Genomic DNA, 23,454 nt, shown 5'->3' on the forward strand with positions numbered 1-23,454 from the left:
GTGCACCTCCCCCAGGAAGGGGGCTGCTGTCCTGGAGATGGGACAGGGTTCGGGTGTGTGGGGTGATGCTTGGGCTGTTTGGGCCTAGTCAGGGTCGCCCCTCCTGTGTACGTCTCTAATTCTGGGAGGCAGGGAGCTCTGCCCTTCCCATGGGTGGGAAGTGTGGCGAAAGCACAGAGCCTTCCTGGGGGAACGGGAGCTGTGTCTTGGGGCCTGGCGTCTGTGCGGAGGAGCCATTGTCCTCCTGTTGGCCTTGGGGCTCTCGTGCAGGTGTGAGAAGTTGGCCGAGATCATCTGGCAGAACCGGCAGCAGATCCGCAGGGCTGAGCACCTCTGCCAGCAGCTGCCCATCCCCGGCCCAGTGGAGGAGATGCTGGCCGAGGTCAACGCCACCATCACGGACATTATCTCAGCCCTGGTGACCAGGTGACTGCTGCCTGTTTGCCATGCCCAGGAGCTTGGGGCAGCTCCTGCCTGCGTGGGGGGAGCTGCAGGTGCCTTCCAGACCAGCAGATCCACTTCCTGCCTCTCATCCCTCCCAACTCCATCTCCAGTTGCTGTGGCCCTTGCCCAGTTTCTCCTGTGGACACTGCAAGAGATGCCCTTGGGCTGCAGCCCATGCCAGCTTCTGTGTTATCTCACTCCCCTCTCCATCCTCTCCCTGGACTCTCACGGCTTCCCCGGGAACAGAGGCTGTGCCTGAGCTCTTCACCTCCTGAGCCCCTCGGGAGGCAGCCCCACCCCCACCACAGAGGGACTGAGAGCCCTTTCCCCTGCGCCAGCCCCTCATCGTGCATCTGTCCCTGTGTCCCCTGCAGCACATTCATCATTGAGAAGCAGCCTCCTCAGGTCCTGAAGACCCAGACCAAGTTTGCAGCCACTGTGCGCCTGCTGGTGGGCGGGAAGCTGAACGTGCACATGAACCCCCCCCAGGTGAAGGCCACCATCATCAGTGAGCAGCAGGCCAAGTCTCTGCTCAAGAACGAGAACACCCGCAAGTAATTGTGCAGCTTCTTCTCATTCCCTGCTACTTGTCTCATGTCCTGGCAACAGGAAAAAAAGAATTCTGCCTCCTGTGTCAGATCCCTGTTTGCCCTTCTGGCCTCTTCTGGGCATCAGCAAAGGAATATAAGGAAGTTCTTGGGCCTGGTGCGGTGGCTCACACCTGTAATCCCAGCACTTTAAGAGGCCGAGGTGGGCAGATCACCTGAGGTCAGGAGTTCAAGACCAGCCTGGCCAACATGGTGAAACCCTGTCTCTACTAAAAATACAAAAAATTAGCCAGGCGTGGTGGCAGGCACCTGTAATCCCAGCCACTAGAGAGCCTGAGGCAGGAGAATCCCTTGAACCTGGGAGGCAGAGATTGCAGTGAGCCGAGATTGCAGTGAGCTGAGATCACGCCACTGCACTCCAGCCTGGGCAACAAGAGCAAAACTCCGTCACAAAAAAAAAAAAAAAAAAAGTTCTCTTAGGAACTGTTTTCTGTGAAGATAGTTTGATCTTGTTTCATTTTGTAGAGATACGTCCGAGAAGATTACATGTATGTGTTATGTAGCTAACATTTCCTCTAAATGACGTACGTTTTTAGCAAACTTCTCTATTTCCTGCTACCCCAAATTATATTATTTACTCCGCATGTCCTGAGACCCTGGCATGGGTTTGGAGCTGGTCTCTCTCTGATTTGCAGTGATTACAGTGGCGAGATCTTGAACAACTGCTGCGTCATGGAGTACCACCAAGCCACAGGCACCCTTAGTGCCCACTTCAGGAATATGGTGAGGGTGGAAGAAGAGGAAGAATGAATTTTTCCCTGGTCTTTGAGGGGAACAACTTATATCTTACGTTTCATCTTATGTTTCTTCTTTGTAGTCCCTGAAACGAATTAAGAGGTCAGACCGTCGTGGGGCAGAGTCGGTGACAGAAGAAAAATTTACAATCCTGTTTGAATCCCAGTTCAGTGTTGGTGGAAATGAGCTGGTTTTTCAAGTCAAGGTAAAGCCTTCCCTCAGCTCTGCGTGTGCGTGTGCGTGTGTGTGTGTGGTGTACTTTATGTTACAAAATATTTTTTTTTATCACATAGCATCTTCTTCTTTTTGACTGTTGGTAAACTGAAAATGGACTGACCTCACCCTGAGAACTGTTTCACTTAGATTCTCTTAAGACATGAACAGAGGCCAAGCACAGTGGCTCATGCCTGTAATCCCAGCACTTTGGTAGGCTGAGGCAGTCAGGTCACTTGAGGTCAAGAGTTCAAGACCAGCCTGGCTAACACAGTGAAACCCCATCTCTACTAAAAAGTACAAAAATTAGCCAGGAGTGGTGGCACGTGCCTGTAATCCCAGCTACTCAGGAGAATCACTTGAACCTGGGAGGCTGAGGTTGTAATGAACCGAGATTGTGCCACTGCACTCCAGCCTGGGCGAAAGAGTGAGACCCTGTCTCAAAAAAAAAAAAAAAAAGACATGAACAAGCAAGGCCCAGTGCAGTGGCTCACATCTGTAATCCTAACACTTTGGGAGGCCAAGGCAGGAGGATTGCTTGAGTTCAGGAGTTCCAGACCAGCCTGGGCAACATAGTGAGACCCCGTCTCAACAACAACAGCAAATTAAAAAATAAAAAATAAAACATGAACAAACAATAATGAACTGAACTAGCTGGAGAGGTAGACTACAAAATGGATATGAGAAACATTACTTGGGATGAATTTGAGTAAAGGTTGTGGTAAGTTTTAAATTTGTTATTTGTATTTTCTTCCCAGAAATATCTCCAATAGTCTTTTCTCTCTCCTGTTCTCCATGTAACTTTGAGAAACTTTATCCTTCAGAAATATCTAAGCAACATTGCTTGTAAAATATTTAAAATTTCTAAGATTGTGCCAGTATGAAAAGTCATATTATTCCTGGGGCCATTTAGATTCTGTGTCTGAGAGGAACATTAACTGAAACTTGGAAAATAAAAGTGTTGTTATAATAAGAAAAAAAAAAAAGAGAGAAGGAGAAGAACTTGAGGCTCGTGGGCGCTCAGCCTTCTCTTGTGTCTTTTTAGACCCTGTCCCTGCCAGTGGTGGTGATCGTTCATGGCAGCCAGGACAACAATGCGACGGCCACCGTTCTCTGGGACAATGCTTTTGCAGAGCCTGTGAGTGTATTCCTCGGGCATGTGGGTCCCAAAGTCAATGCCGGTGTCATGAATCTCATTCATGTATTATCCTTTTAAAAAGCACAGGAAAAGGCCGGGTGCAGTGACTCACACCTGTAATCCCAGCACTTTGGGAGGCCGAGGCGGTTGGATCACCTGAGGTCAGGAGTTCGAGACCAGCCTGGCCAACATAGCAAAATCCTGTTTCTATTAAAAAATACCGAAAAATTAGCTGGGTGTGGTGGCACATGCCTGTAGTCCCAGCTACTTGGGAGGCTGAGGCATGACAATCACTTGAACCCGAGCGGCAGAGGTTGCAGTGAGCCGAGATCGCACCACTGCACTCCAGCCTGGGTGACAGAGTGAGACTCCATCTCAATAATAAAAAAAAAGCATAGGAAAAAAGACGCTGTTTTCTTTAGTGGGAGGCAGAATAGAAAGAATGTGGAAAGTGGAAAGAACATGGGCTTGACATCGGGCCAGGGTTTGAACTGAGACTCCACCATTTCCTCACTCCATGACCACACGGGCAGTTCACTTTACCTCTCTGGGCCTGAGTTTCCAGCAAGTGTCTGCAGCACAGGGATACTCTTGCTCTACAGCATCGTTAGGAAGATTAAATTAGATAACATAGAAAATGCTTGCCACACAGTCAGTACTCAGTAAATATTATTTTGAATCCTTGGGTGAAACTATGAATGGGATTTGGGACTCCTAGGTTCACTCCAGAGGTTAGATCTCTCCAGAGGCTTACTTTAGCATAGAAGGTGCTTCATACCCTCTTCCTTTCAATAAATGAAGATGCTGTTAAATGTCTTTTCCAAATTTTAGTTTCTGTGATTCATTCTAGGTCTCATGAAGAATGAGATACTTTGCCTCAAGGAAGATATAATTTGGTGGATTTATGCACCCAAACGCTATCTGAATCCCACTAGCATGCTGCTCGATGAGCATTTTAAAGATCTCATAGGCTGGGTGCGGTGGCTCACGCCTGTAATCCCAGCACTCCAGGAGGCCAAGGCAGGCAGATCCCTTGAGCTCCAGACTAGCCTAGGCAGCATAGCAAAATCCTTTTTCTACAAAAAATACCAAAAAATTAGCCAGGCATGGTACACCAGCCTCTAGTCCCAGCTACTTGGGGGGCTGAGGCGGGAGGATCGCTTGAGCCCAGGAGGTCCAGGCTGCAGTGAGCCAAGATTGTGCCACTGTACTCCAGCCTGGGTGACAAAGCGACACCCTGTCTCAAAGAAAAAAATTTTTTTAGTAGGCAAAGGTCATTTGTTACATATTTCCAATAGAGATTAGTCCATAAAAGCATGATAAAAGGGTTATCATTTGGGACATAAGAGTATGTCCTTCTCTAAGTATATCCAACAAACCTTGATTATGTTTTGTTTTGTGGCTGTTAGAATATAGGATTTGACTGTTAGTTCAACAGCTCATTTACAAAACAGCATGGACAGCATGGGTTACCTTCCAGTTGTGTGTAAAGAAGGTGAAATGGAACCTTCTGGCTCACGTGGAGAGGCTTAACGTTTCCCAACACTCCTCTTTAGAGAAAAAGTATTTTACTGCAAAGGTGAGATTTTTAAGACATTCTACCATACTTCACTTACAAACTCTGAATCAGAAGCTCCTTTTTGAAACTGTCTGTCTGCCTCTTGTCCTGATAAGCCTCCTAGATAAGATTGCCACATCTCTCATTTCCTTCCCTGCCTGTCCACAGATCTCACTCTCTTTGTACCTTTGGCATCTCCTGCACCATGTAATTACTCAAGTATCTTGTCTAAATAAATAAGCATTTTTAACATTCTCAGCTATGTTAATGACTACTTACATCTTATGCTATTTTTTTTTTTAATTTTTTTGAGACAGAGTCTTGCTCTGTCACCCAGGCTGGAGTACAGTGGCATTATCTCGGCTCACTGCAGCTTCTGCCTTCTGGATTCAAGCGATCCTCCTGCCTCAGCCTCCCGAGAAACTGGGATTACAGGTGCATGCCACCACGCCCAGTTAATTTTTTATATTTTTAGTAGAGACCAGGTCTCACCATGTTGGCCAGGCTGGTCTCGAATTCTTGACCTCAAGTGATCCACCCACCTCGGCCTCCCAAAGTGCTGGGATTATAGGCATGAGCCACTGCACCCAGCCGACCTTATGCTATGTTAAAAAAAAGACTTTCAGCTGGGCACGGTGGCTCACACCTGTAATCCCAGCACTTTGGGAGGCCGAGGCGGGTGGATCATTTGAGGTCAGGAATTCGAGACCAGCTTGGCCAACATGGTGAGACTCTCATCTCTACTAAAAATACAAAAATTAGCTGGGCGTGGTGGTGCGTGCCTATGATCCCAGCTACTCGGGAGGCTGAGGCAGGAGAATCGCTTGAACCTGGGAGGCAGAGGTTGTAGTGACCTGAGATGGTGCCACTGCACTCCAGCCTGGGCAACACAGTGAGACTCTGTCTCAAAAAAATAAAAAATAAAAAATAAAGACTTGTGGCCAGGCACAGTGGTTTATGCCTGCAATCCCAGCACTTTGGGAGGCCAAGGCAAGCGGATCTCTTGAGCCCAGGAATTTGAGGCCAGCCTTGTCAACATAGCAAAACCCTGTCTCTACAAATTAGCCAGGCATGGTGGTGCACGCCTGTAGTCCCAGCTGTTTGGGAGGCTGAGGTAGGATAATTACTTGAGCTAAGGAGGCAGAAGTTGCAATGAGCCAAGATTGGGCCACTGTACTCCAGCCTGGATGACAGAGCAAGACCTTACCTAAAAAATAAAATACTTGTGGAAATTTATTCTCCATATATATTTGCCTATGTGTCCTGTGGGTCAAATAACATAAGAACATTGCAGCATTGTTAGTAATAGCTAAAGATGAGGCTGTAACACTGATGCCCATCTATGGGGGTCTGGTGAAATTTCTTTATGTGGTGATAGGAGGTCTCCCAGATAGAGGATTAAGTGAAAAGAGGAAGATGCAGAACATGTGGATTTTGTGCTGTCATTTATGAAGAAAAGGAAAAGGTATATGTCATTGCTGGCATGCATAGAATATATTTGGTGGGATACACAAGAAACTGTGTTAGGTGCCTTTAAAGAAAAGAACTGGGTTGCTGGGAGACAGGGATAGGGAGTGACTTCACTGTATAGCCGTCTATGCTTTTTGAATTTTAAATCATGTGAAAATCACCTATTGAAAAAAATGTTTGTAACAAAATAAAATGGAGTACTATGGCTGAATGGGTTGAAAAGCAGTTTATTAAAAGTTAATGTTCTAACCTATTTCTCAATAAAGCCATCCAACTCAAAATTTCCACTCTTCCATACCAAGTTGTTTTACTTTGAGCTAGAATTCTTGGCAGAAGGAGTCGAGGGCAATGATTCCACGTGTGTACACACATGCCGACACGTGTACACACATACGCACACTCTGTCTGTCTGTACCTAGAGGACCAGTCTTTCAGATTTCTAAATTCCCAAGGTGTTTACAATCTAAGAGCCAGACCTTGGTTATGTTTTGGTTTGTGGCCGTTAGAACATAGGATTTGACTGTTAGTTCAGCAGCTCCTTTACAAAACAGCATGGATAGCATGGGTTACCTTCTAGTTGTGTGTAAAGAAGGTGAAACGGAACCTTCTGAATTTCACAGAACCGTGTACCCCAGCAGAGTCTGAATTTATCCTCAGGCCCTGCAAGACAAATATGTGTAACCACTCCCAGCCATCAGCGTTTTTCTTTTGTGGCTTGAGGGAATAAATCAGGCAACTGTTTTCTCATCAGATCCTGGCCTCTCTCCCTCTCAGGGCAGGGTGCCATTTGCCGTGCCTGACAAAGTGCTGTGGCCACAGCTGTGTGAGGCGCTCAACATGAAATTCAAGGCCGAAGTGCAGAGCAACCGGGGCCTGACCAAGGAGAACCTCGTGTTCCTAGCACAGAAACTGTTCAACAACAGTAGCAGCCACCTGGAGGACTACAGTGGCCTGTCTGTGTCCTGGTCCCAGTTCAACAGGGTGAGGAGCCCAGCTGCCAGCCGCTGTTAGATCAGTCCTTCCTGACCAGATGCTCTCAGGAGTCTCCCTGCCCTGGGCCCTTATTCTTCATGTCTCTAATAAAATGTACCAAAAGTAATAGAAGCTTCTGACTAGATGGACAACTTGAGAGTTACCCAGGTCACGTGTAGAAAATTACATCTTTGCATATTTTAAATAAGTTGACCTTTGTCTACAGTTAATGCATTTTCTTCCTTTGTAAAGGAAATAGAGCAAAGCAGATGTTAACATAGCTCATGAGAAGCAAAGCTTTTGAGGGGATGCGAACTCTGGGCCTCTCTCCCCTTTACTCTCTTATGTTCCCCATGTGTAATGCCAGATCAGGCTCCTGTGGGACCCTCAACCCACAAAGAGGGATGCTGATGAAAGAAACTCCTCCTCTAGCATCTGCTAATTCAGACGTCACTTTGATTTTATTTTTATTCTTTTTTTTTTTTTTTTGAGACAGAGTTTCGCTCTTGTCGCCCAGGCTGGACTGCAATGGCACGATCTTGGCTCACCGCAACCGCCGCCTCCTGGTTTCAAGCGATTCTCCTGCCTCAGCCTCCCGAGTAGCTGGGATTACAGGCATGAGGCACCACGCCCGGCAATTTTGTATTTTTAGTGGAGACGGGGTTTCTCCATGTTGGTCAGGCTGGTCTCGAACTCCCGACCTCAGGTGACCTGCCTACCTCGGCCTCCCAAAGTGCTGGGATTACAGGCGTGAGTCACTGTGCCCACCCTATTTATTTTTGTTTATTTATTTATTTTTGAGATGGTGTCTCGCTCTGTCACAAGGAGTGCAGTGGTACATTCTGGGCTCACTGCAACCTCTGTCTCCCAGATTCAAGTGATTCTCCTGTCTCAGCCTCCTGAGTAGCTGGGATTACAGGCGCCCGCCACCATGTCCAGCCAATTTTTGTATTTTTAGTAGAGACGGGGTTTCACCATGTTGGCCAGGATGGTCTCAAACTCCTGACCTCAAGTGATCTGCCTACCTCAGCCTCCCAAAGTGCTGGGATTACAGACGTGAGCCACCATGCCCGGCTATCACTTTGATTTGAATTTAATTTTTGTTTCTTTTCCTACACCCCCCACCCCCAAGGTGTTTTAAATGTCCTTAATTTGGAGCCTAACAATGTGCATTTCTCAGAAGCTCCCAGGTGACACTGATGCTTCTGGTCACAGACCACACATCGAAACTAGCAAGGGACGGGTCAGCCCAGTCCCAGGTGAAAGTGTCTGTAGCAGGAGCCCACTGGGTGCTGGTAACTGCAGTTTGGTATTTTCCCCTTCTTCCCTCTTTTCCTCTCCATGGGGCCATTAGGTAAAACTCAGGTAGGCGGGGATATTTGTATGCCTCTGACAAGGGTAGATGTTTGTTTCCCATTTAATTTTTCCAATTAAATATGTGTATAATATTCCAAGTGTTACTCTGGTTTTCTTATGTTCACTGTTGTATCTCCAACCAGGAGAATTTACCAGGACGGAATTACACTTTCTGGCAATGGTTTGACGGTGTGATGGAAGTGTTAAAAAAACATCTCAAGCCTCATTGGAATGATGGGTGAGAATCATTATTTCTTAAGGCGCCGACAGAGTCTGAAGGTCTTCTCTCTGGCATCATAAGTCACACTCTGCTTCTGTCCTTTGTCCTTGGTGATCCAGGGCCATTTTGGGGTTTGTAAACAAGCAACAGGCCCATGACCTACTCATTAACAAGCCAGATGGGACCTTCCTCCTGAGATTCAGTGACTCAGAAATTGGCGGCATCACCATTGCTTGGAAGTTTGATTCTCGTGAGTGCCCCTCCCTTCTTATGTCCAAAGTTAGCTGCTTTCGTTACAACATTATTTTAACAAATAATTTAGTGGGTACTTACTATTTGTTGAGGTCAGTACTAATTATGGGAAACATAAATGTATAGCCATGACATACTCATAATAAGGCAGCCTATGAAAAATACTGTTATGGGAAACACAATTGCTAATTTGGTTATACATGAAAGTATATGGCAGCATGGTTACACATGAACATTTAACCATGACATGGCTACCTATGATACAAGAGTCCGTGCAGAATCTCAGTTGCTTCCCTCTTAAAATGTTTGCCTTATTGTACTACTCTGCATAAAGCTTATTTCAGTGAAGAATTTGATGATTTGGAGTTCTTACAGTAGTAAAAATATTCCTTTATCCTAATTAACATATGGATATTGCCATCAACCATTTCTACCCAAGATGTTAGTTCTTTTCTTTTTTTGAAACAGGGTCTCACTCTTTTGCCCGGGCTGGAGTGAAGCGGCACAAACATGGCTCACTGCAGCCTCGACCTCCTGGCCTCAAGCAGTCCTCCTCCCTTAGCCTCCCGATTAGCTGGGACCACAGACGTGCACCACCACACCCATCTAATTTTTAAATTTTTTGTATGTTGCCCAGGCTGGTCTCGAACTCCTGGGCTCAAACAATCCCCCACTTTGGCCTCCCAAAGTATTGGGATTACGGGCTTGAGCCACTGCACCAGGGCATCAGGAGAGTTAGTTCTCTCCTCTGACCCTCACAATAAGGGTAGCTTGCTGGTTCATTTTCTGTGAATTAAAGTTTTTAATAACTTTTGGCTGGGTGCGGTGGCTCATGCCTGTAATCCCAGCACTTTGGGAGCCTCAGGCAGGAGCATCTCTTGAGGCCAGGAGTTCAAGACCAGCTTGGGCAACATAGTAAGACCCTGTCTCTAAGTAAATAAATAAATAAATAAGTTAATTAGGTGGGCATGGTGGTGCTCATGGTGTGCGCCTGTAGTCCCAACTACTCTGGAGGGTGAGGCGGGATGATCACTTGACCCCGGGAGTTCAAGGTTACAGTGAGTCACGATCACATCACTGTACTCCAGCCTGGGCAACAGAGTAAGACCCTGTCTCTTAAAAGAAAAAAAAAAAAAAGGCTGGATGCGGTGGCTCACGCCTGTAATCCCAGCACTTTGGGAGGCCAAGGCAGGCGGATCATGAGGTCAGGAGATCGAGACCATCCTGGCCATCACAGTGAAACCCCCGTCTCTACTAAAAACACAAAAAAATTAGCCGGGTGTGGTGGTGGGCACCTGTAGTCCCAGCTACTTGGGAGGCTGAGGCAGGAGAATGGCGTGAACCCGGGAGGCGGAGCTTGCAGTGAGCCGAGATCGCGCCACTGCACTCCAGCCTGGGCAACAGAGCAAGACTCCATCTCGAAAAAAAAAAAAAATTCATCACTTTTAATAGCTCTTATGCTTTCTCTGGTTGTGGGCATGCTTCCTAGCTTTTATATATCTTTGTATGGGAAATCAGGGATTGGGGGCCAGTAAAAACTGTTTCTTCTACTGAGGGCTGGAATACTGTTTGAACTTGAAACGTCTGAGATCATTGGATCTCTTGGGAAGTGATTTTTGTATTACCTGCTTATCTACCCATGGCTTTTATTTTTATTTATTCATTTATGTATTTTTTTGAGATGGGGTCTCTGTCACCCAGGCTGGAGTGCAGTGTCATGATCTCACCTCACTGCAACCTCCACCTCCCAGCTTCAAGCCATTCTCCTACCTCAGCATAGTACCTGGGACTACAGATGAGTGCCACCACACTTGGCTGATTTTTGTATTTTTAGTAGAGATGGGGTTCATCATGTTGACCAGGCTGGTCTTGAACTCCTGACCTCAGTTGATCCACCTGCCTAGGCCTCCAAAAGTGTGGGATTACAGGCATGAGCCAACATGCCTGGCCCCTACCCATGGCTTTTAAAACTATTTCAGGCTGGGCACGGTGGCTCACGCCTGTAATCCCAGCACTTTGGGAGGCTGAGGTGGGTGGATCATGAGGTCAGGAGATCAAGACCATCCTGGCTGACATAGGGAAACCCCATCTGTACTAAAAATACAAAATTAGCCAGGTGTGGTGGCGCGTGCCTGTAATCCCAGCTACTTGGGAGGCTGAGGCAGGAGAATCGCTTGAACCAGGGAGTTGGAGGTTGCAGTGAGCCAAGATCGCACCACTGCACTCCAACCTGGTAACAGAGTGAGACTCCGTCTCAAAATAAGTAAGTAAGTAAGTAAATAAATAAGAGTATTTCATCTATAACCCATGGTTATTTTTAAATGGAGATTTCTATTGGAGCCATTATAATGGCAAGCTTGAATTTATAGTATGTTGGGGTTTTAAGATTTCCTAATTCAGAAATCATGTTTAGAATGTGATTGTTCTGTTTATTGATCTAGAGGAAAGAATGTTTTGGAATCTGATGCCTTTTACCACCAGAGACTTCTCCATTCGGTCCCTAGCCGACCGCTTGGGAGACTTGAATTACCTTATCTACGTGTTTCCTGATCGGCCAAAAGATGAAGTATACTCCAAATACTACACACCAGTTCCCTGCGAGTCTGCTACTGGTAACAATGTTCGCATTCTGGTTTGATTTTGTTGTGTGTGTGTGTGTGTGTGTGTGTGTGTGTGTGCATACCTGTGTGTGTTATCTCTCTTGCGTGAAAACCCACACAATTACCATTCAGTGAGAGCAGTTTGAGCATTTTCCAGGGCAGATGTAAACCTTGGGCTGGATTCTTCAGTCATACAGAAAACGCATCTACCACTAATCCCAAATATCAAATTGAAGAAAACAAATTCTTTTTAATACAAGCTTAGATCAAACAAAATTAGGTAAAATTTTGTTTTACATGACAGAGATGGTTTTATTGCTTTCTGAGTTTAGAAGTATTACATATTTATTATAAAATTTTCAGAAGACACATAAAAGCATAAAAAAGAAAACAGGCTGGGTATGGTGGGTCATGCCTGTAATCCCAGAACTTTGGGAGGCCAAGGCAGGCGGATCATTTGAGGTCAGGAGTTCCAGACCAGCCTGGCCAACATGGTGAAACCCTATCTCTACAAAAAATACAAAAATTAGGTGTGGTGGCAGGCACTTGTAATCACAGGTACTCGGGAGGCTGAGGCATGAGAATCACTTGAACCCAGGAGGTGGAGATTGCAGTGAGCTGAGACCGCGCCACCGCACTCCAGCCTGGGCAATAGGGTGAGACTCAGTCTCAAAAAAAAAAAAAAAAGGAAGGTCGGGCATGGTGGCTCACACCTATAATCCCAGCACTTTGGGAGGCTGAGGCAGGCAGATCACCTGAGGTCGGGAGTTCAAGACCAGCCTGACCAACGTGGAGAAACCCCACCTCTACTGAAAATACAAAATTAGCCTGGCATGGTGGCGCATGCCTGTAATCCCAGCTACTCGGGAAGGCTGAGGCAGGAGAATTGCTTGAACCCGAGAGGTGGAAGTTGTGGTGAGCTGAAATCGTGCCATTGCACTCCAGCCTGGGCAACAAGAGTGAAACTCTGTCTCAAAAACAAAACAAAAGAAAACAAAAAAACAGATACCACACAACATCTCTCATCTAGAGATTAACCTCTATGGATGATTTAGTGACTATTCTTGCACTCTATATATAGATATGTATTATACATTGCATCACCCGTTGCTTGAACTTCCTGTGTGGAGGTTATCTAGCAGCAGAACGAAGACCATAAACAAGGAAACATATTCAGGCCGGGCGCGGTGGCTCATGCCTGTAATCCCAGACTTTTGGGAGGCCGAGGCAGGCATATCACCTGAGGTCAGGAGTTTGAAACCAGCCTGGCCAACATGGTGAAACCCCATCGCTACTAAAAATACACAAAGTAGTCAGGTGTGGTGGTGGGCGCCTGTAATTCCAGCTACTTGGGAGGCTGAGGCAGGAGAATCGCTTGAACCAGGGAGGCAGGAGAATCGCTTGAACCAGGGAGGCAGAAGTTGCAGTGAGCCGAGACTATGCCACTGCATTCCAGTCTGGCGACAGAGCGAGACTCCATCTCAAAAACAAACAAAACACAAATATATTAATTTAGTGATGGGCGCCCTGAAGACAAATAAAGCAAGGTAGAGGGATAGAGAAGTGGCAGGGAGGAGAGTGGAGGTGTTATTTTACTAGAGTGGTCAAGGAGGGTTTCTCTGAGGACATGTTTGTTTTTTTTGTTGTTGTTTTGTTTGTTTGTTTGTTTGTTTGAGATGGGGTCTCACTTTGTTGCCCAGGCTGGAGTACATTGCTCACTGCAGTCTCAAACTGCTAGACTCAAGGGATCCTCCCACCTCAGCCTCCCACATAGTTGGGACTACAGGCATGCACCACCAATCCTGGTTAATTATTTTATTTTTATAGATATGGGGTCTTGCTGTGTTTCCCAGACTGGTCTCAAATTCCTGGGCTCAAGCAATGTTCTTTCCTCAGTCCCCCAAGGTTCTGGGATTATAGGCATGAGCCACTCTACCCAGCCAGGATGTGATGTTTGAAAAGACCTGAATGAAGTGAGGAAGCTAGCCATACAAAGATCTAGAGAAAAACATTGTATGCCAAGAGAACAAGTACAAAAATCCTGGGTTGAGAATGGGCATGTCTGGAAAACCTCAGGAGGGCCAGGGAGGCTGGAGCCTCTTGAGCAGGGAAGATAAGTGGTAGGAACTGAGGTCAGGACACTCCAGCCTTGGAGTTCAGGGTGAAAGGTTGGAGTCTGGACCATATCATATGTAATTTTTTGTGACTTTTTTTTTACTTGGAAATATATCCTAGGTAGCTGGGCATGGTGGCTCATGCCTGTAATCCCAACACTTTGGGAGGCCAAGGCAGGTGGATCACTTGAGGTCAGGAGTTTGAGACCAGCCTGGCCAACATGGTGAAACCCCATCTCTACTAAAAAACATACAAAAATTAGCCGGGCATGGTGGCAGGCACCTGTAATCCCACCTACTCAGGAGGCTGAGGCAAGAGAATCACTTGAACCCGGGAGGCGGAGGTTGCAGTGAGCCAAGATCACACCACTGCACTCCAGCCTGGGCAACAGAGCGAGACTCTGCCTCAAAAAAAAGAAATATATCCTATGCAGAGTTACAGCTCAGTAAATGTAATCTTCCAACCTCATTTTGATGACTGCATACAATCCCATTGTATGGTGAGTTACATGTTGGTTATTTAAGATACTTATAATTTGGGCCTGGGCACAGTGGCTCATGCCTGTAATTCCAGCACATTAGAAGGCGGAGGAGGAAGGATTGCTTGAGCCTAGGAGTTTGAGACCAGCCTGGGCAACATAGTGAGACTCCATCTTTACAAAAAAGAAAAAGTTAGCTGCGCTTGGTGGCGCATGCCTGTAGTCCCAGCTACTCAGAAGGCAGAGGCTGGAAGATTGGTTGAGCCCAGGAATTTGAGGCTGCAATGAGCTATGATTGTGCCATTGCACTGTAGCCTATGTGACAGAGTAAGACCCTGTCTCAGAAAAAAATAAAATCCTATTTCTGGCAGCATTTCTTTGTTTTTAACTTCTTAGCCAATCTATAAAATACTCTGTACACTGTAAAGCACAAAAAACATGTTATGAAAAGGTCGCTCCTGACACTTGAAGCCCTAGAAGAAGATTAGGGTAATAAGCAATTGGTGAACCCTGCAGCGTTTCACCCTCTTGGGCTACTTAAATGACAAGCTCTTTGTCCTATAATCATAGTGTGATCGTCCTTGCCTAGTATAATTAACTTTGTACTGATTCCCATATTCACGTACCCAGAAACAAGACTTCATGTTCCCATGTCAGATAATCACATTCTTACCACCTGCTTACCTGGATTTCCATAGTCAGCCTTCTGAAAAGGTAACTGTGGTCGACCAGATCACGTGCAGGTTTATCTGCTCATCTGCCACATCCCAGTGGGGATTCTGTGGGAAGCAAAGGACACATCGCATTCTTGGCACCAACAGCGCTCACTGGGACTAGTGACATCAAAGTACCCCAAATGCAGAAACACCAGGCGTGAAGGAGCGTGCAGGTGCTGGGAAAAGTAGCCTTCCCTTTCCTGAAAGACTAGACACTCAGAGTTAGAGGAACCTCAGACATCATCAGATCAGATCAGCGGCTCTCCAGTGCCTAGGCCTTTCCGTTAGATCCCTGACGTGTATGCACCTCCTGCTTGAAAACCTCCGGTGATGGCCAGGCACCGTGGCTCACACCTGTAATCTCAGCACTTTGGGAGGCCAAGGCGGGTGGATCACTTGAGGTCAGGGGTTCGAGACCAGCCTGACCAACATGGAGAAACCCCATCTCTACCAAAAATATAAAAATTAGCTGGGCATGGTGATGCGCACCTGTAATCCCAGCTACTTGGGAGGCTGAAGCGTGAGAATCACTTGAACCCAGAAGGCAGAGGTTGCAGTGAGCTGAGATCGCACCACTGCACTCCAGTGTGGGCAACAGAGTAAGACTCTGTCAAAAAAGAAAAAAAAGAAAACCTCCAGTGACAAGGAAATCAGTCCTTCCTAAGATAAATCATTTCTTTTCCTGGCAGTTCTACTTAGAACATTCTTCCCTGCATGACTGAACATTTGTCCTCTTATGACCTGCCCCTCCTGGTCCTGATTTTATCCCCTGGGTCAGGTAGAACAAATCCTGTCTCTCTGCTGCATCTTGGACTTTAAGCTTTTCAAGGTGTTTTTTTTTTTAATTAGTATGCAATTAGTGCTTGACTTAGATTTGTATTGAAGTACATAGTTTCCATGGTTTGAAGAATTTATTGAAACATCCAAGCCAATTTGGAAGATATCTTGAATTTCAGTTTTAGTGCTGACCTTCTCCTCTACCAGGTCTTCCTAACAGATTGAAATATTAAATGCTTGGCCAAGTGCGGTGGCTTATGCCTGTAATCCCAGCACCTTGGGGGGCCAAGGTGGGCAGATAACTTGAGGTCAGGAGTTAGAAAACAGCCTGGGCGACATGGTGAAACCCCGTCTCTACTAAAAATACAAAAATTAGCCAAAGTGTGGTGGTGCACCTGTAATCCAGCTACTCAGGAGGCTGAGGCATTGGAATCATTTGAACCTGGGAGGCAGAGGCTGCAGTGAGCCGAGATTACACCACCGTACTCCAGCCTGGATGAGAGAGTGAGACTGTTTCAAAAAACAAAACAAAAAAATATTAAGTGCTTGTGTCATATCCTTAGATAAGTTAGGTGGTTGTGTTCTGTCCTAAGAAAAGATGTGATTCATAAGGCAGATCACATTTTTGTTTCACTTGAGAACTTTGATTCACTACATTCTTCCCTTGGCAGCTAAAGCTGTTGATGGATACGTGAAGCCACAGATCAAGCAAGTGGTCCCTGAGTAAGTGTCCAGGTGGCTGTGGCTCTCCTTCTGCCTCTTTCCTCCTCCCCCAGACCCTGCCTCCCATCCTTATCCTGGCCCAGCTTTCTGCTCCCCCAGGGAAACTGTCTCAGCCCTGGGGAAGGACCTGGGCTTGGTGATGCTATGCCAGTACCTGAGGCCCCACTCCTGTAGCTGGAGCCCCAGGGCCGAGTGGGGCACTTTGTCCTTCTACACCCTGAGAAAGACAAAGATACCCCTTGGTCCCCTCCCCAAGTCAGCTGCCCCGGCCTCCCTGGCAGCTGAAGCTCTGTTCTCTTCCTTCTGCAGGTTTGTGAACGCATCTGCAGATGCCGGGGGTGGCAGCGCCACGTACATGGACCAGGCCCCCTCCCCAGCTGTGTGTCCCCAGGCTCACTATAACATGTACCCACAGAAGTAGGTGGCATTCTCGTGGGGGTCCACAGGGGAGGAACTGGGGGCTTGGCCCCAGGCTGGACCCCTGGAGGGCTGGGGTCAAAGGAATCCAGAGCTCCTCTAGGTCTGAGACCACACAGCCCTGGCCCGGGCTCTGGCCTTTGGGAGGGAGAGATTTGACCAGAAGTGATTGGTGGTTTAGAGTCGGGTTGGGCAAATGTCATCTGTTCCCCTCTCTCAATATGGAGATTTTTCTTGCTCTAAGGACTGAGTGGAGTTGTGATGTGTCTGGAGAGCCGGTGTGAGAGGTAACAGGGGAGGGTATTTCAGTCTGAGTTGCTGTACAGCCAGCTGTTTGAATGGTTGTTCTTTTCCCATGAAGCCCCAGGCTGAGGGCATAGGCTGGCTCAGACTGCTCCCCTGGTGGCCTGTGGGGCTTGGGGTGGTCTCTGGCAGGCTTTCCCCTTCCCTTCATCCCTCTTCTTTCCCTCCCAAGCCCTGACTCAGTCCTTGACACCGATGGGGACTTCGATCTGGAGGACACAATGGACGTAGCGCGGCGTGTGGAGGAGCTCCTGGGCCGGCCAATGGACAGTCAGTGGATCCCGCACGCACAATCGTGACCCCGCGACCTCTCCATCTTCAGCTTCTTCATCCTCACCAGAGGAATCACTCTTGTGGATGTTTTAATTCCATGAATCGCTTCTCTTTTGAAACAATACTCATAATGTGAAGTGTTAATACTAGTTGTGACCTTAGTGTTTCTGTGCATGGTGGCACCAGCGAAGGGAGTGCGAGTATGTGTTTGTGTGTGTGTGTGTGTGTGTGCGTGTTTGCACGTTATGGTGTTTCTCCCTCTCACTGTCTGAGAGTTTAGTTGTAGCAGAGGGGCCACAGACAGAAGCTGTGGTGGTTTTTACTTTGTGCAAAAAGGCAGTGAGTTTCGTGAAGCCTGGAAGTTGGCCATGTGTCTTAAGAGTGGCTGGACTTTGACATGTGACTGTTTGAATAAGAGAAGGACAAAGGGAGGAGAAAGCACATGTGCTCCAGTGAGTCTTCGTCACTCTGTCTGCCAAGCAATTGATATATAACCGTGATTGTCTCTGCTTTTCTTCTGAAATGTAGATAACTGCTTTTTGACAAAGAGAGCCTTCCCTCTCCCCCACCCCTGTGTTCTTGGGTAGGAATGGGAAAAGGGGCAACCTACAAAGATTGTTGGGGCAAGGGAAGTCACAAGTTTTTGGATGGGCGGTGGCTTTTCACAAAACATTTAGCTCATCTTATTCTCTCTTTTGTCCTCTCTCCCCTCCTGCCCGCCCGCACCCTGGAATTGCCACCCAGTTCCTCTGGGTGTGCACATATGTTTGGAGAAATAGAGGAGAGAAAAGAGGGCCATGTAACCGAGAGCTTACAGTGCCAATGCCGTTTGTGTTCTGGCCAGAGTGGAGTGCACAGCCCTGACTCCCAGGCGCTGAGACTGTTGCCTGGTTACCCAGGAAGCTGCTGTTCCGGCTGCCCAGCCTTTCTCTGAGCCAGCGGATGCACAGTCCGTGGCGTTCTTCAGGCTTATTGATGATGCTTTTTGCAAATGTTGAATCATGGTTCTGTTTCTAAGTTGGATCTTTTTTGTTTTCTCCTTGCCACCCTAATTTGACATCAAAATTCTCTCTTGTGCATTGGGCCCTGGGTCATTCAAACCCAGGTCACCTCATTCCCCTTCTCTGTTCACACCTAATGTCTTGAAGAGTAGGTAGCAGCAGTGTGGGCTGAACCTAGGCCAGCTTGCTCAGCGGGTCACCCTGCTGTGAAGTCCTGGCAGGTGTTGGTAATGTGTGGAAATGCAGTCAGCAAGTTTGCTGGGGAGTTTGATAAAAGTATAAAACAAAACAAAAAAAGCCTCGGTATAATTTTGTTCCACGACTTCTTCTGTAGCTTTACACCAGAAGGAAGGAAGGAATGGGCTACAGCAGGTAGTGGAGGAAGAGGGGGGGTGAGCAGGTGTATTAAAATAGCTTACGGGTAAGGCCTAAAAGGTCACCCCTCGGCCCCCTCTCCAAAAGAAGGGCATGGGCACCCCCAGGAGAGGATGGCCCCAAAAACCTTATTTTTATACATAAGAGTAAATAAACATATATTTTTTACAAAAATAACTTCTGAATTTATCAGTGTTTTGCCGTTAAAAATATTCCTCTATAGTAAATTATTTATTGGAAGATGACTTTTTTAAAGCTGCCGTTTGCCTTGGCTTGGTTTCATACACTGATTTATTTTTCTATGCCAGGCAGTAGAGTCTCTCTGCCTCTGAGGAGCAGGCTACCCGCATCCCACTCAGCCCCTCCCTACCCCTCAAGATTTGATGAAAATTCCAACCATGAGGATGGGTGCATCGGGGAAGGGTGAGAAGGAGAGCCTGCCTGCTCAGGGATCCAGGCTTGTAGAGTCACTCCCTGCCCGTCTCCCAGAGATGCTTCACCAGCACCTGCCTCTGAGACCTCGCTCTCTGTTCCAGCAACCCTGGTTGGGGGGTCAGACTTGATACACTTTCAGGTTGGGAGTGGACCCACCCCAGGGCCTGCTGAGGACAGAGCAGCCAGGCCGTCCTGGCTCACTTTGCAGTTGGCACTGGGTTGGGGAGGAAGAGAGCTGATGAGTGTGGCTTCCCTGAGCTGGGGTTTCCCTGCTTGTCCAGTTGTGAGCTGTCCTCGGTGTTACCGAGGCTGTGCCTAGAGAGTGGAGATTTTTGATGAAAGGTGTGCTCGCTCTCTGCGTTCTATCTTCTCTCTCCTCCCTGTTCCTGCAAACCACAAGAAAAGGTAGTGGTGTGTCTCGACCCCATCAGCCTCTCACCCACTCCCAGACACACACAAGTCCTCAAAAGTTTCAGCTCCGTGTGTGAGATGCGCAGGTTTTTTCTAGGGGGTAGGGGGAGACTAAAATCGAATATAACTTAAAATGAAAGTATACTTTTTATAATTTTTCTTTTTAAAACTTGGTGAAATTATTTCAGATACATATTTTAGTGTCAAGGCAGATTAGTTATTTAGCCACCAAAAAAAAGTATTGTGTACAATTTGGGGCAGTCACAAAGTTGTGTATTTTATGTTACAATAAAGCCTTCCTCTGAAGGGATGGTATTGAGTCCTGTTTTTACTTTTTTCTGTCACATGCCAAGGGAGGGCAGCTTGAACACGGAAAAGTTTCAAGTCATCAGCGTGACCCTGAAAAAGGGAACTGGTTGGGTGGTTGGGAGTTGGCTGCCTCAGAGGGCACGTCATTAGCTCTGATGGCAGATGGGGCCTTTCATACCTTCCTGCTCATATGATGTTTTGAAAATAAGAATGATGGTCTCCTAGCCTCCTGACTCCAGAAAGCTTGTCTTTTTTACTTTTGGTTTTTTTTTTTGAGAGGGAGGCTGGCTCTGTCCCCCAGGCTGTAGTGCAGTGGCACAATCTTGGCTCACTGCAAGCTCCGCCTTCCGGGTTCACGCCATTCTCCTGCCTCAGCCTCTCGAGTAGTTGGGACTGCAGGCGCCCACCACCACACCCGGCTAATTTTTTTGTATTTTTTAGTAGAGACGGGGTTTCACCATGTTAGCCAGGATGGTCTCCATCTCCTGACCTCATGATCTGCCCACCTCAGCCTCCCAAAGTGCTGGGATTACAGGCGTGAGCCACCACGCCCGGCTGAAAGCCTGTCCTTAAGATTCAGCACATTTAGAGTACCTGACCCTGAGTTCAGCATTGTGTGTGGGATGAGAAATGGTGCCTTCCCTGCAGAGGCTCACAGTTGGAGAAAGGCAGCTACCACAACTGATTATGCTAGGATATCGCTTCCTGCTGCAATCAAGGCATCCCAAAGTCATTATGCAAAAGAACATGCAGGAACGCCACTGAGCAACTCAAGCTTTTATTTTATTTTATTTTTTTATTTTAATTGAGTAGCTGGGATTACAGGCGCCACCACTCCCGGCTAATTTTTGCATTTTTAGTAGGGACGGGGTTTCACCATGTTGGCCAGGCTGGTCTGGACCTCCTGACCTCAGGTGATCCACCTGCCTTGGCCTCCCAAAATGCTGGGATTACAGGCGTGAACCACCATGCCCAGCCTGGAGCTGGCTCTTAAGGAACAAATAGGGCCGGGCACGGTGGCTCATGCCTGTAATCCCAGCATTTTGGGAGGCCAAGGCAGGTGGATCACCTGAGGTCGGGAGTTCGGGACCAGTCTGGCCAACATGGTGAAACCCCGTCTCTACTAAAAATACACAAAAATTAGCTGGGCGTGGTGGCACGCGCCTGTAATCCCAGCTACTTGGGAGGCTGAGGCAGGAGAATCGCTTGAACCCGGCAGGCAGAGATTGCAGTGAGCCGAGATCATGCCATTACATTCCAGCCCGGACAACAGAGCAAGACTCTGTCTCAAATTAAAAAAAAACAAAAAACCCAGCCATTCCACTTGTAGGTATCTACATAAGAACAATGAGAACATATATGTACAGAAACACTTGTGACAAATGTTCATAACAGCATTATGCATAATAGCCAAAGGGCAGAAACAACCCAAATGTCCATCAACTGATGAATAAACAAAATGTATTATGGTATATCTGTACAATGGAATATACAGCAATAAAAAGGAATGAAGTGCTGACACACAGGACATGATGTTGTCATGGATGAACCTTGACAATATCATGCTAGATGAAAGAAGCCAGGCCGGGCACGGTGGCTCATGCCTGGGACTCCAGCACTTTGGGAGGCTGAGGCGAGGGATCACTTGAGTGCAGCAGTTCAAGACCAGCTTGGACAACACGGTGAAACCCCATCTCTACAAAAAAATATAAAAATTAGCTGGATGTGGTGGTGCACCCCTGTAGTCCCACCTACTCAGGAGGCTGAGGTGGGAGGATCACTTGAGCTGTGATCATGCTACTGCACTCCAGCCTGGGTGACAGAGCGAGGAAAAGAAGCCAAGTACAAAAGACCGCATATTATATGATGCCATTTATAGGAAATGTCTAGGATAGGCAAATCTATGGAGACAGAAAGTAAATTTGAGGTTGCCTAGAGGCTGGGAAGGAGTTTGGAGGTAATAGTGAAAGAATACAGGGTTTGGGGTGTTTTTTTTTGTTTTTTTTTTGTTTGTTTGTTTGTTTTTCTTGAGACAGAGTCTCGCTCTGTCACCCAGGCTGGAGTGCAGTGGCGCCATCTCGGCTCACTACAACCACTGCCTCCCAGTTTCAAGCGATTCTCCCGCCTCAGCCTCCCAAGTAGCTGGGATTATAGGCGCCGGCCACCACACCCTGCTAATTTTTGTATTTTTAGTAGAGACAGTGTTTTGCCATGTTGGCCAGGCTGGTCTTGAACTCCTGACTTCAGGTGATCCACCTGCCTTGGCCTCCCAAAGTGCTGGGATTATAGGTGTGAGCCACCACGCCCAGTCTGAGTTTGGGGTTTTTTATTTTATTTTATTTTATTTTATTTTATTTAACGAATTGGGCAGTCTCCTGAGGCACAGTAGGCTCAGAGAGACTGCAGGGTTTGTTTTTGAGGTAATGAAAATGTTATAAAATTATCTGTGGTGTTGGTTGCACATATCTCTGGATATACTAGATCTTGAATTGTACACTAAATGGGTGATTTGTATGGTGTGTGAATTATATCTAATAAAGCTGTTATTGGGCCAGGTCTAGTGGCTTACACCTGTAATTCCAGCACTTTGGAAGGCCAAGGTAGGAGGATCGCTGAGACCGGGAGTTCCAGACCAGTCTGGGCAACATAGTAAGACCCCCTGTCTCTAAAAAAAAAAAAAAAAAAAAAAGTTTTTAATTAGCTGGGTGTGGTGGCACACGCCTGTAGTCCTAGCCACTCAGAGGCTGGGGTAGGAGGATTGCTTGATCCCCGGAGTTCAAGGTTGCAATGAGCTGTGACCAGGCTACTAAACCCCAGCCTGGACAACAGAGCGAGACCCTGTCTTTAAATAAATAATAAAAGCAAATGCAAGATCTCAGCGAGAAAAAACGTGAAAGTGAGGTGAGTTAGCCAGAGTGAGAACAGACCTGTTGAAAGAAGCTCAGCTGTGAAGGGAAGAGAGGTGCTCAGCGAGTAGTAGCTCTCTTCTCAAAGGTATCCAGAGGCAAGTAAGGGGAGAAAGGGAGTGGTTTTAGTGTTTTGAGAGCCTAGGTCAAGAACACACCAGCCTGGGCAACATAGGGAGCTCTCTCGTCTCTACAAAAAATAAAATTAGTTGAGCGTAGTGGTGCGTACCTGTAGTTCCAGTCCCTTGGGAGGCTGAGACAGGAGGATCTCTTGAGCCCAGGAGGTTGAGGTTGCAGTGAGCTATGATCGCACCACTGCACTCCAGCCTGGGCAATAGAGCAAGACCCTGTCTCAAAAACAAAAAACAAAAAAAGAGAAGTTTGTAATTTTCCTTGGGATAAAGGCAACAGGCTAACACAGATGGTCACCCAGTAACCAGGTAAAGTTAAGATAAACTATATGTGACTGGCTGGGTGCAGTGGCTCAGGCCTGTAATCCCAGCACTTTGGGAGGCCGAGGCAGGTGGATCACTTGAGGTCAGGAGTTTGAGACCAGCCTGACCAACATGGTGACATGGTGAAACCCCGTCTGTACTAAAAATACAAAAAATTAGCTGGGTGTGGTGATGCGTGCCTGTAATCCCAGCTA

The 23,454-nt window shown here is 47.1% G+C and overlaps 1 protein-coding gene across 6 annotated transcripts in view; it reads left to right on the forward strand.

The window, feature by feature from the left end:
* The window catches only part of STAT5B (signal transducer and activator of transcription 5B), an 88,169-nt gene extending 68,269 nt beyond the window's left edge, over positions 1–19,900 (forward strand). For all 6 annotated transcript variants that reach the window (XM_024350299.3, XM_024350300.3, XM_024350296.3 and 3 more), the window contains exons 8-19: positions 271–426; positions 819–998; positions 1,688–1,775; positions 1,870–1,992; positions 3,046–3,138; positions 6,941–7,147; positions 8,638–8,732; positions 8,834–8,964; positions 11,408–11,578; positions 16,324–16,375; positions 16,685–16,792; positions 17,268–19,900. In XM_024350299.3, the coding sequence (XP_024206067.1) occupies positions 271–426; positions 819–998; positions 1,688–1,775; positions 1,870–1,992; positions 3,046–3,138; positions 6,941–7,147; positions 8,638–8,732; positions 8,834–8,964; positions 11,408–11,578; positions 16,324–16,375; positions 16,685–16,792; positions 17,268–17,394 (1,531 nt within the window). In that variant the 3' untranslated portion in view covers positions 17,395–19,900. The remainder of the gene's footprint in view (positions 1–270; positions 427–818; positions 999–1,687; positions 1,776–1,869; positions 1,993–3,045; positions 3,139–6,940; positions 7,148–8,637; positions 8,733–8,833; positions 8,965–11,407; positions 11,579–16,323; positions 16,376–16,684; positions 16,793–17,267) is intronic.
* The last annotated feature ends 3,554 nt before the right edge of the window (positions 19,901–23,454 follow it).

The sequence above is a fragment of the Pan troglodytes genome, chromosome 19 (assembly GCF_028858775.2).
Source record: "Pan troglodytes isolate AG18354 chromosome 19, NHGRI_mPanTro3-v2.0_pri, whole genome shotgun sequence".
NCBI lineage: Eukaryota > Metazoa > Chordata > Mammalia > Primates > Hominidae > Pan > Pan troglodytes.